Here is a 14,051-nt window from a genome sequence, read left to right as displayed (position 1 = left end):
TGTATGCAGTGGTAGTGCGTTTTAGGTCAAATGAAGCAAGGAGTGAATGGAAGTCTGCAGCATATGGTTTGTCCAGATGAATGTTAAAATCTCCAAAGACTAGAAGTGGGCTGCCATCATCTGGAAAAGAGGACAGCAGCCCATCCAGCTCTTCTAAGAAGATGCCAAGTTGACTAGGAGGGTGGTAAATGACCACAACATGGAGTTTGATAGAAGATGTTATAGTGATTGTATGAGATTCAAATGAGTTATAATTGCATAGAGGAGAATGGGTTGAGTATTTCCAGTTGTTGGAAATCAGAAGTCCCGTACCCCCACCCCTTCCAGTCTGACGAGGGGTGTGAGAGAAGGAGAATTTATTAGATAGAGCGGCTGGGGTTACAGAGTCTTCTGGACGTATCCAGGTCTCAGTCAAACCTAGGATGCTCAGGCCAGATTGCAAAGAAAATGCCGAAAAGCTTTGTTGACGGCTGATTGACAGTTCCAAAGTCCAACCGTGAAAGAGAAAGGTTCAGTGGAAGAGGTGTTTATAGGACGCAGGTTAGAGAGATTGCGTCGACGTGTGTGTGTGATGTTAGTGCGGTGTGTAGAGAGCACCGGAATGAGTTGGAAACACATGATAGAGGAGGACAGAAAGAAGAGTGAGAAAAAAGGAAAGGAGTACTCAAGTGCGTTGTCGGTTTCGTTGCTCGGATAAGTCGCGCAGGAAAAGTCGCAAGTCTTTACTCTTGTCGGTCTTCACGCTGATACAACACAGTTAAATACACCACCAATCTATACTTAGGTGATAGCAGCTGGGGACGCCCCCTGGGCTGACTCAATCCCAAATGGATGGTGCGCAAATGGGTCAGACCGAAACGAAAAACTAACACCCTTTGCACTTTAAGCGCGCTCAGGAAGGGAGCGATCTCACAAACAAAAGCTTCCCTTGGCCGAATGAGAGCAATCAAAACTACAGTTTACAACGAAATCACCAGGAAAACAATTAAACAGAAACGAATAAATGAAGTTTAGCAACAACTAAATCAAATAGAAACGAATAAATCAAATAGTTTAGAAAACAAGGACGTGATTCTCTAGCAGCAACAAATGTAACAACCGCCTATTTAAACTGCAGCATTTAAGTACTCACTTACACGCTGTCGTCCTGTCCGTGCCTGAGGGCTGAAATTCATTTATCCCCTTATATATATATATATATATATATATATATATATATATATATATATATATATTAGCGGTGGGCATAGATTAATTTTCATAGATTAATTTTTCTAGATTAATCTAGATTAAATCTTGGAATTAATCTAGATTAATCTAGATTAAAATGGCTAATTTGAATTCTGCTGAAGGCATTCAGAATATGTGTGCTACCCAAATAATGACTAAAATAAATCTTCGAGAACGGGCCAGGTGGCGCATTAGATCAGGCGCTCATCTCCTGTTTCCAAAATGCATCACAAACTGCTTGACAATTGCATTTACAACATAATTACAGATACAAACTTGTGTAACCAAGCACTTGTGCGCAAAAGGCTGCACGACATGCGTGTTACCGTTAAATACACAGACGCGCATGGGAATGGATTTCTGCGTGCATAGTCTTCTATTAAACTGCGTTGCTTTTAGAAGCGTCAATTCAGTTGTTGCATATAGTTTAATGTCTTTATTTCGGGATCATCAAAGTAAATTATAACTCACGTGCCCCAGTAAAAAGGGTCTAGCAACGCACCTGCCCTGAAGCGGCTTCATAACTGCATCAATGTCAGCACGTCTCATTTGATGTGGTAATTTCACAGAAGTTGAAGACTTGTTCTCGCCCCCTACAGTGCAATTCGACTAGGTATACGTCATCCGCGCTAAAATATCAAAGTGAAAGTCATCATATCTTGCGTAGTTTAGACCCAGCTCCCAACCCAACTTTGAGAATAGATTAACGGCGATATTTATTTATCGCCCGATAAGAGTCTCACGTTAACGCAGCACGTTAACGCCGATAACGGCCCACCACTAATATATATATATATATATATATATATATATATATATATATATATATATATATATATATATAAAACATTATTTTATGTTGTAAAAACATTTTTAGTTTAAAACATATATCAAGGAAAAAACATGTAACATGGGCAGCATTAACGCATTTAATTTGTTCACTACTTTTTGCCAGCCCTCTCTCCTTGCTTTTCCAGTCTTTGCAGTGTTTCCAGCCCTTGCGTTTTAATTAAACTCTGAAACTCCTGCAATCCCTCAATCAAGAGTTCTTGCTCTGCTGCAGAAAAATATTGAGCGCGCTCCTTCGTCATGTTCGCCGACCAATCAAAGCGTTGCCGATCAATGTTTCTACTATCAATACGTACCCCCTTTTAAGCCACCTAGTGATCTCAAATAACTTCATCCAGCTATACTAATCATCAACAACAGGTGCGTTCGGAGAACCGGAATAGCGAGCTCATAGTTAGCGCGATGATTTGATCTTGGATGTGTCATTTGATCTTGGATTTAGTAAGCGAGGTACGAAGAACGGACCCCTGTTCTTTCACAGTGGATAATAAATGTTTATTTTTCATTAATTCCTTCATCTTATTTAAATTGTGGCCATGCTGTACTAATTCATTCCTTCAGTTTAATTTAATTAAATCTTGGCCACATCAAATATAAATGTTTTGCTCATGTGGTAGATATAGTTTGCTATTTGAAGAACATGAAGAAATTGAACAAGAGATTTTTTTTAAGTGGAGCATCTGCCTCCATTTTGCTAGAAACACCCAACTTCCAACAATCCAATCAATTCCCAAATTACAAAATCAGGTCCCGCCCTCTCCTTTCAGATATTGTTTCACTTGTATAGATGTCACAGTAGAGAAACAAAGACAACTTCTCTTTACTTCCAACCTTAAAAATATTTGTAATACCACTCAGCTAATAAAAGTTTCCACAATGAAGTTCTGTAAGAGAAAGAAGAAACTAAATTGTTGAACTTTTAAATAAGTTATGTCTTTATTTCTTGATAAAGACCAGAGAGTGAATGGTCAACCAGCATTATCTTTCCTGGTGAAGATTTTATTCAAGCATGACATCAGCACACCAGCATTTTAACAATTTCTACCTTTTTCAGATTAACATCCTGTAATCTCACTGATCAGCACTGTGAAATTGTGGGTTCAGCTCTACAATCATCAAACTCACCGCTGAGAGAGCTGGACCTGAGTCAAAATCACCTTAAAGATTCAGGAGTGAAGCTCCTCTGTGCTGGACTGAAGAGTCCAAACTGTCAACTCAACACACTAAGGTTTGGCTTTCACATTTATTGTCCATTATGTTAACCCTCTGAGGTCGGTGAACTCTCCGGAGAATTCCGTTGCAGCAGAAAAACTTGAAATACTTTGTTGTTTTTGGTTGTACAGATAATGGTAAGATATCATTCAAAATATAAAAATAGTGCACACTGTCCTGTGTATGGGGCTACATAGCCACAGATAAATTAAAGATTGTAATGATTGTAATGACTGCTGTACACCATTGAAAGCGCTATTTTAATTATGCCATGCAAAGAGTGCAACTAAATTGACTAAATTGTTTAAAAAAACCCATCTTAAGTTTATAAATGTGAAGCTAAAATGGCAATTTTCCATCAGTCACTGATTATCCATTCACATAAAATTCTTCTCTGCTTCTGACAGCCTTACTTCTGATCGTCTTTTGACTAAACTGCTATTTAGTTTTTGTCACATTTTAGTCATCTGAATTGTTTTAGTTTTAGTCTAGTTTTAGTCGACTAAATATCACAAGATTTTAACCAACGAAATCTACAATAGATTTAGTCAGCTAAAATATAATGGGTTTATTTACAGTGTAATGCTTTTATTAAGCATTTCTTTAAAATTACTAAACTCATTGTATAGGTTTGCTATAAGGTTTAATTATGATAGACAGATTTAACTGCTTTGACATGCAACATGCCTTTATACACTGCTCAAAAAAAATAAAGGGAACACTAAAACAACGTAAAGACCAGAGAGTGAATGGTCAACCAGCATGATCTTTCCTGGTGAAGATTTTATTCAAGCATGACATCAGCACAACGGCATTTTAACAATTTCTACCTTTTTCAGATTAACATCCTGTAATCTCACTGATCAGCACTGTGAAATTGTGGGTTCAGCTCTACAATCATCAAACTCACCGCTGAGAGAGCTGGTCCTGAGTCAAAATCACCTTAAAGATTCAGGAGTGAAGCTCCTCTGTACTGGACTGAAGAGTCCAAACTGTCAACTCAACACACTAAGGTTTGGCTTTCACATTTATTGTCCATTATGTTAACCCTCTGAGGTCGGTGAACTCTCCGGAGAATTCCGTTGCAGCAGAAAAACTTGAAATACTTTGTTGTTTTTGGTTGTACAGATAATGGTAAGATATCATTCAAAATATAAAAATAGTGCGCACTGTCCTGTGTATGGGGCTACATAGCCACAGATAAATTAAAGATTGTAATGATTGTAATGACTGCTGTACACCATTGAAAGCGCTCTTTTAATTATGCCATGCAAAGAGTGCAACTAAATTGACTAAATTGATTAAAAAACCCATCTTAAGTTTATAAATGTGAAGCTAAAATGGCAATTTTCCATCAGTCACTGATTATCCATTCACATAAAATTCTTCTCTGCTTCTGACAGCCTTACTTCTGATCGTCTTTTGACTAAACTGCTATTTAGTTTTTGTCACATTTTAGTCATCTGAATTGTTTTAGTTTTAGTCTAGTTTTAGTCGAATAAATATCATAAGATTTTAACCAACGAAATCTACAGTAGATTTAGTCAGCTAAAATATAATGGGTTTATTTACAGTGTAATGCTTTTATTAAGCATTTATTTAAAATTACTAAACTCATTGTATAGGTTTGCTATAAGGTTTTATTATGATAGACAGATTTAACTGCTTTGACATGCAACATGCCTTTATACACTGCTCAAAAATAAAGGGAACACTAAAACAACGTAGTGTAACTCCAAATCAATCACACTTCTGTGAAATCAAACTGCCCACTTAGGAAGCAACACTGACTGAAAATCAATTTCACATGCTGTTGTGCAAATGGAATAGACAACAGGTGGAAATTATAGGCAATTAGCAAGACACCCCCAATAAAGGTGTGGTTCTGCAGGTGGTGACCACAGACCACTCCTCAGTTCCTATGCTTTCTGGCTGATGTTTTGGTCACTTTTGAAGGCTGGCGGTGCTTTCACTCTAGTGGTAGCATAAGACGATGTCCACAACCCACACAAGTGGCTCAGGTAGTGCAGCTCATCCAGGATGGCACATCAATGCGAGCTGTAGCAAGGTTTGCTGTGTCTGTCAGCGTAGTGTCCAGAGCATGGAGGCGCTACCAGGAGACAGGCCAGTACATCAGAAGACGTAGAGGAGGCCGTAGGAGGGCAACAACCCAGCCCTGCAAAATGACCTCCAGCAGGCCACAAATGTTCATGTGTCTGCTCAAATGGTCAAAAACAGACTCCATGAGGGTGGTATGAGGGCCCAACATCCACAGGTGGGGGTTGTGCTTACAGCCCAAAACATTGTGCAGGACGTTTGGCATTTGCCAGAGAACACCAAGATTGGCAAATTCGCCACTGGCTCCCTGTGCTCTTCACAGATGAAAGCAGATTCACACTGAGCACATGTGACAGACGTGACAGCTTCTGGAGATGCCGTGGAGAACGTTCTGCTCCCTGCAACATCCTCCAGCATGACGGGTTTGGCAGTGGGTCAGTAATGGTGTGGGGTGGCATTTCTTTGGAGGGCCGCACAACCCTCCATGTGCTTGCCAGAGGTAGCTTGACTGCCATTAGGTACCAAGATGAGATCCTCAGACCCCTTGTGAGACCATATGCCGGTGTAGTTGGCCCTGGGTTCCTCCTAATGCAAGACAATGCTAGACCTCATGTGGCTGGAGTGTGTCAGCAGTTCCTGCAAGACGAAGGCATTGATGCTATGGACTGGCCCGCCCGTTCCCCAGACCTCAATCCAATTGAGCACATCTTGGACATCATGTCTCGGTCCATCACCGAGGCACCAACGCCACGTTGCACCACATACTGTCCAGGAGTTGGTGGATGCTTTAGTCCAGGTCTGGGAGGAGATCCCTCAGGAGACCATCCTCCATCTCATCAGGGACATGCCCAGGCATTGTAGGGAGGTCATACAGGCACATGGAGGCCACACACACTACTGAGCCTCATTTTGACTTGTTTTAAGGACATTACATCAAAGTTGGATCAGCCTGTAGCATGTTTTTCCACTTCAATTTTGAGTGTGACTCCAAATCCAGACCTCCATGGCTTAATAAATTTGATTTTCATTGATAATTTTTGTGTGATTTTGTTAACAGCACATTCAACTATGTAAAGAACAAAGTATTTAATAAGAATATTTCATTCATTCAGATCTAGGATGTGTTATTTTAGTGTTCCCTTTTTTTGAGCAGTGTATTACAATTAAATAAAACCACTTCTCAAAAAGAACATGGTCTTTATTTTCAAATGGTTATATAAGCTAATTATGCATTCTTTATAACAACTGGTTTACTACATTCTTCATTCTTTTAAACAGACATTATTTATATAAGTACAAACCTGATTCCAAAAAAGTTGGGACACTGTACAAATTGTGAATAAAAACATAATGCAATGATGTGGAAGTTTCAAATTTCAATATTTTATTCAGAATAGAATATAGGTAACAAATGTTGAAAGTGAGACATTTTGAAATGTCATGCCAAATATTGGCTCATTTTGGATTTCATGAGAGCTACACATTACAAAAAAGTTGGGACAGGTAGCAATAAGAGGTCGGAAAAATTAAATGTATATATAAGGAACAGCAGGAGGACCAATTTGCAACTTATTTGGTCAATTGGCAACATGATTGGGTATAAAAAGAGCCTTTCAGAGTGGCAGTGTCTCAGAAATCAAGATGGGCAGAGGATCACCAATTCCCCCAATGCTGCGGCGAAAAATAGTGGAGCAATATCAGAAAGGAGTTTCTCAAAGAAAAATTGCAAAGAGTTTGAAGTTATCATCATCTACAGTGCATAATATCATCCAAAGATTCAGAGAATCTGGAACAATCTCTGTATGTCAGGGTCAAGGCCGGAAGACCATACTGGATGCCGTGATCTTCGGGCCCTTAGACAGCACTGCATTACATACAGGAATGCTACTGTAATGGAAATCACAACATGGGCTCAGGAATACTTCCAGAAAACATTGTAGGTGAACACAATCCACCGTGCCATTCACCGTTGCCGGCTAAAACTCAAAAAAGAAGACATATCTAAGTATGATCCAGAAGCGCAGGCGTTTTCTCTGGGCCAAGGCTCATTTAAAATGGACTGTAGCAAAGTGGAAAACTGTTCTGTGGTCAGACGAATCAAAATTTAAAGTTCTTATTGGAAAACTGTGGCGCCATGTCATCCGGACTAAAGAGGACAAGGACAACCCAAGTTGTTATCAGCGCTCAGTTTAGAAACCTACATCTCTGATGGTATGGGGTTGCATGAGTGCGTGTGGCATGGGCAGCTTACACATCTGGAAAGGCACCATCAATGCTGAAAGGTATATCCAAGTTCTAGAACAACATATGCTCCCATCCAGACGTCATCTCTTTCAGGGAAGACCTTGCATTTTCCAACATGACAATGCCAGACCACATACTGCATCAATTACAACATCATGGCTGCGTAGAAGAAGGATCCGGGTACTGAAATGGCCAGCCTGCAGTCCAGATCTTTCACCCATAGAAAAAAGAGGAAGAAGCGACAAAGAAGACCTAAGACAGCTGAGCAACTAGAAGCCTGAATTAGAAAAGAATGGGACAACATTCCTATTCCTAAACTTGAGAAGCTTGTCTCCTCAGTCCCCAGACGTTTGCAGACTGTTATAAAAAGAAGAGGGGATTCCACACAGTGGTAAACATGGCCTTGTCCCAACTTTTTTGAGATGTGTTGATGCCATTAAAATCAACTTATTTTCCCATAAAATTATACATTTTCTCAGTTTAAACATTTGATATGTCATCTATGTTGTATTCTGAATAAAATATTAAAATTTGAAACTTCCACATCATTGCATTATGTTTTTATTCACAATTTGTACAGTGTCCCAACTTTTTTGGAATCGGGTTTGTAAATAGACACTTTCACCTAAGAACATACGCAGCAAGGTCTTCTTGCATTGCCAAGTTTGAACAAAACACCTTTCATACAGACTTCTCATAAGCCAGATGTGTATGTACGTATGTAAATTTATTGTTATACAGAGAAATCTTGCAGCTTAAACCTTCACACGTGAGTTTTAAATATTTTAGCTGAGACCCCAGGGTGAGTTTTTTTAGGCGACTGTTATTTTAAAATGCATCGCCTTATTGTTTCCATTATTTGGCCTGCAGGTCACAATTCAAAGCCTTTTTTATTGTATTATCTGTTCATTACATTAACACTTGGAATGCTGTTGTAGATTATCTGGCTGTTTACTGACAGACAAAGGTTATGCTGCTCTGGCATCAGTTCTGAGTTCAAACCCCTTTCACCTGAGAGAGCTGGATCTGAGCTACAATAACCCAGGACAATCAGGAGTGAATTTGCTCTTTGATGCACTCAAATATGTGAACAATCTCAAGTAAGTTGAGCAGAATGTATGTTTAAAGTAATCCCATCTGATGTTTATGTTTATGCCTTTGTTTTAAACTGCACTTATCATCTCTGAAGACCAGAGAGTAAATAATCAGCCCACTTAATTTTAACCAAGGATGTATGTCAATCTTATGTGAAACCAGAACACCAGCATGCCTTTTAACCAGTCACATTTTTCAGTTTGGCAGGCTGTTATCTCACTGATCAGCACTGTGAAGTTGTGGGTTCGGCTCTACAATCAACAAACTCCCGCCTGAGAAAGCTGGACCTGAGTCACAATGACCTGCAGGATTCAGGAGTGGAGCTGCTGTGTGCTGGGCTGAAGAGTCCGAACTGTCAACTCAACATACTGAGGTATTAAAAATGGTAATTAATTCACAATGCAGAGAATCCTGGGAAACATATAGCACCTGGTGGATATTTTGAAGTACATTATTAAGTGCAGCAGGCTGATAAAAATCTGATCAAATCACAGTGATCGCATGTTAATATCAAGTATTAAGTGAGCCACAGACTTGTAGATGTGCATCTTAGAAGGCTGCAAAAAGTCATTGATGCTCATGCTAACAGCATTTTGTCAGTCTTAGCAAACATATGACACTTTCTTAAAGTGTCTTGTGACGTTTTTCTAAATAGGTGCTTTCACCTAAGAACATACGCAGCAAGATCTTCTTGCAATGTTTGAACAAAACACCTTTCATACAGACCTCTCATAAGCCAGATGTGTATGTACAATTCAAGATTGTCGCCCCTGATGACGTCATAATATGCTAATTAGATGAGTATATTTACACCCCCAATAAACCTTCGGTCATGCCCAACATTTTTCTAATTTACTGTAGATCTATCTCTAAGCCCTTTTAAGCCACAAGCTTTTGAAATCTTGATGTCAAAATCCAGCATTTTTTTTTTAAACTGGTGCCTAAAGGGTTAATAAAAACATGTCGTCAGATTATATTTGTGGGATCATTATAGCCGCTTCCATAGACATCAGCGTGTGTTTTTACAAACAATAATTGATTGTTTTTGCTAGTACTTATGTGTATTTAATTGTGTGATACATAAAATAAGCATTATATGGGGGGAAATACTGAATAGTTATGATAATCAGCGCGTCCAATCTGGCTCAGCGCCAGCCAAAGCGCAAAAGCAGATTTGAATTCAGCAGCTGATCACGTGATGTGCTAAACATTCAAATCACACCAGTGTGATCATACGCTTCAGGGACCAGCCAAGACTGATCACATGGGTGTGATAGTATACGTCAAAGGGTTTAGATCGTACGCAGCTTTTCTTACTCTTTAACTGAATGTGATGAAATTAGTGCTTTCAATCAATTAAAAAAAAGCAACTAATCAAAATGTATTTAATTAATTGCACCTAACATTAAGTTTGAAAAAAAAAATATATATAGAGAGAGATTTTTTAGGATGTAATCATTTCAAAAGTAATGTTTAAACAATATATATTTGAAATATTACATTGTATATTTTATTTTTTTTTGGGAATGGGATCTCTTTACTAAGTATTATGAAGGCCAGTATCACCAATACCAGCACTGCCACTGATGCCTCTATTAAAGTGGTCAAGACATGCTTTTTTTCATTTTAATATGCTAGTTTTGGTTCAAGTGTAATGCTAATAATGTTTTTGAAAACAACAACAACAATAACAACAACAAACTGTCTTTCTGAAATTATCTGATTTTAAAGGTGCCATAGAATGCATTGATACAATATTTTAAAATGTTCTCTGATATCTACATATGGCTTGATGATAGGAGGAGCTCTGATTGGCTGTTTCACAGAGCGGCTTATTTAACTCTTTGAATGCACAATAACTTTTTACTTTAAATTTTGAGATTTGTGATCACACATGATCTGTGTAGCGTTATACAACAGTGGCAGTACTTAGCACATTTGACAAGTTTAGATGCTGTCAGCGTGATCAGGATCTGCAAATCATTCGCCAACATCTGCACAGTCATCTCTCCTTACTCTGTTTATGTGGTAAGAGAAATTCAATGTAATGCAATGTAACAGGCTACCGCTAGCAAGAAGCTAACCATGTCCCTTTAGTGGCTCGCCTTATTTTATTAGAACGCCTTTTTGTTTTACGTGCCTTTCAGACACCTATCCATCCCTGTACTTAACATCTCCTGCACAACTTGGAACATAATATTTATTTTCGTAGGGATGCACCGAATATTCGGCCACCGAAAATGTTCGGCCGAAAATGGCCCAAAAGGGCATTTTCGGTGATCGGCCGAAAGACTTTTATCTACGAAACAACACGGCCGAAACAGTATATTGACGCAAACAGAAACCGCAGCCTGCACGTGCTTGTCTGAAGCAACACATCTGCGGTGTGGACGTATATCAGTATATCTGAGAGAAAGACCCACGAATAGCGATTTGCAAAACATGTAATGCCGATATTTCAAGAGGGGGTGTGTCTGCAGTCGTGCGGACAGCCAGTGATGAGAGCAGAGAAAGAGACAGATGTAGCTTTCAGTGAGTGAAAAATAATGGCTTTACGTTGGTGTTACGTCACAATATTTTAAAGATATGTCCTTTCTATATACTGTATTTTTTATAAATATTTATGTTTTAAACCATGGAGGTGAGCCAATGGATATCACACAAGCAACGTGAAAACTGCGCTATATGTGAAAGTGAAAACTGACAGTGCTTTCAGCATCTGCATTCTCTCAGAGACAATAAGAGACGATTATACTTTATATGCTGATATTAATTTAGTCCCCTTAATATTTTTCTTGTGCCCTGAACATAGTGAAAAAAAAAAAAAAACATATTTTGTGTAAGGTTTGTTTTTTGAAAGACTTAAAGCTCTTAATTTTCATTGATGACTGCAGTTTTATTAAGGGGCTAAGAAAGTCTTAATTATGATTTCAGGTGGTCTTAAATGTGGGGACATTTCAAAGTCATTTGCTGCGCTGCTTTGTGTAATATTATTCTGAGTGCGCCTCCTGCTGGAAGAGAAACGCATAGATTTGTAAATGTGAACTGATGGATCCACAAGATAATGTGTTATAAAAATGTAAACAATTTAAAAAATATATATGTATATGTCATTTAATTAACATAATATTTGATTGATAACAATTGGTTAAATTAATATAATTGATTTATTCTTTGAAACTTTAATATTAATTTCTAGTAAAAATATTAATATTAAAAACTATTTCAGTGTTAGATAAATATTTTGAAATTGTATTTTTGTTATTTTATTTCTCTGAAAAGCAATGCAAAATAGTAAAAAGCAAATTTTTACTATTTAATTATTGTAATGGTGAAAAAATTGGAAATAAATGGAAAAAAATGCGAAACACCGCGTTCGGTATTCGGCCTTCGGCCAAGCATTTCATTTCGGTGCATCCCTATATTTTCGTGATCTGCCATTTTCGCTATTGCCCCCGCTTTGTTTTTTCACAATAGCCTACCTGCAGAACGTCTGATGACTGGGCTATTAAATGTTGGGGGCGTGACTATTAATGATCCCGAGACTATAATGTCATAGTCTGTGTTATGTTGGAATTGGCCTCTTTTAGTGGTCTTTTGCAAACACCAGATTTATATAAGACGGAGGAAACAATGGTGTTTGAGACTCATGGTATGTCATGTCCATTTACCGAACTGTTATTATTTAACTATGCCAAGGTAAATGCAGTTACCCCTTCAGTCGAATCACTTCGACGTTACATTGGGATCTCGCTTGAGAGACCGATCACCTCTGAGCCTTATTAAAAAGGCCAATTGAAAATTGGCGAGTGGACGTGCGCGCCGGCCACGCCCCCGTACATACGGGTATATAAGATGGCTGCGCGCACCACTCAGTCAGACTTTTGCTTTCAGAGCCGATGTGTCGAGCCTCTAAACAGCCGAGAAGAGTTCTTCAGAGTTCATGCTCCCTCCTGCTGCTGCGCTGCCATAACTAAAAGAGTGTTTCACAGAAAGAGCATTGTTTGGCAGCCACCAGCGCGGTCCCGCGGGCGGCCGTTTTCACGGCCATATAAAGCCTTTTTGCATTCCAGCGAGCAGCCCCGGCGAGTGCATTGCCCCGCGGCGCCTCCCTGGGCAAACCGGGATCACAAAAGAGCAATTTCTAGCGGCCGTTTTAGACGTTCTTTTCAGGATGTCTTTACGGCCGTGCGTTTCTGGATGTGGTAGTTTCCTCTCCTCAGCGAACGGACATGAGCGCTGCCTCACGTGTTTAGGCTTTGAGCACGCTGGGGTGGTGCTCATGAATGGTTCATGCGGTGAAAGCATGACCGTGACCATGCTGAAGTCCCGCCGCTCGTTCGCGAGCTGGCTCCCCCCGCCTCCCTCCCGTGGTCAGCCGTTGAGCCGCCTATGCTCTTCGGCCACCACGGTGGGGCGCGGGGGGGGACATTCAAATTACGATAGACAGCGTTCCGCCGGCTCAAAAAGCCCTGCGGACCTCTCTATCTCAGCGCGGTCCCGTTGAGTTTCCGCAGCAGACGCTTCCCCGCCTGGCGGGCTGAGCGTCTCCTTCGGTGCTCCTGCAGAGGATGAGATGTCTGTCACAGTATCAGAGGGAGAGTCAGACGGTGACACATCTCTTCCCGCGGCGCGGCGCCCACCCGTGGTCGCTGCCCCCCCGGAGGTTGATGTCGAACTGTCGGCTATGCTTCTCCGGGCAGCCGGGGGGGATCGGTTTGAGGGTTCCTCAGGGGCCTCCGGCCGATCCTTCTAGGCTGGACGACTGGTTCCTGGGGGGGGCACCGGCGGCAGTGCCGCACTCCCCCCCGGTCCCATTCTGACCGGATGTGCATGAGGAGCTGACAAAATCGATGGCGCCCTATTAATTTGAAGCGCACTCCAGCTCCTCTCCCCTCGCCACTCTCCATGGCGGGGCAGCCAAGGGGTACGTGGCGGTCCCCCAGGTCGGGCGCGCCATCGCGGTGCACCTTTGCCCGCGGGCGCGGCCACCTGGTGGGGCCCTCCGCGTCTCCCTTTTAGGGCATGTGAAATTTCTTCCGCCCTCATCGGCTGGGCCTTTTCTGCGCCCCCCGACATGCTGCCCCGCCCTGCAGGCCATGGCAACACTGCAAAGTGCCAGGTGCAGGCACCTTAAGGCCTGCACGAGAGTGGTCCTGACCAGGGGGTACTTGAAGAACTCCGCGCCGCCACTGACTTCGCCCTTCGGGCCACTAGGTCGCGGCGTGTCCCCTTGGTCAGGTGATGTCCACCTGCGTGGTCCAGGAACGCCACCTATGGCTGACTCTGGCCCGGATGGCAGAGGCCGACAAAGTTCGCTTTCTTGACTCTCCCATTCCCCAGAGCGGCCTATTCGGCGACAC

At 41.0% G+C, this 14,051-nt stretch overlaps 1 protein-coding gene across 3 annotated transcripts in view; it reads left to right on the top strand.

The window, feature by feature from the left end:
* Nucleotides 1-14,051, top strand: part of LOC141337723 (uncharacterized) — a 176,882-nt gene that overhangs the window by 143,603 nt on the left and 19,228 nt on the right. For 2 of the 3 annotated variants that reach the window (XM_073843387.1, XM_073843386.1), the window contains exons 4-7: nt 3,134-3,307; nt 4,131-4,304; nt 8,532-8,693; nt 8,888-9,061. In XM_073843387.1, coding sequence (XP_073699488.1) covers nt 3,134-3,307; nt 4,131-4,304; nt 8,532-8,693; nt 8,888-9,061 — 684 coding nt within the window. The remainder of the gene's footprint in view (nt 1-3,133; nt 3,308-4,130; nt 4,305-8,531; nt 8,694-8,887; nt 9,062-14,051) is intronic. The other variant, XM_073843385.1, reaches the window with a different exon arrangement.

The sequence above is a fragment of the Garra rufa genome, chromosome 1 (assembly GCF_049309525.1).
Source record: "Garra rufa chromosome 1, GarRuf1.0, whole genome shotgun sequence".
Lineage (NCBI taxonomy): Eukaryota > Metazoa > Chordata > Actinopteri > Cypriniformes > Cyprinidae > Garra > Garra rufa.
This window is presented reverse-complemented; position numbering and strand designations above follow the sequence as displayed.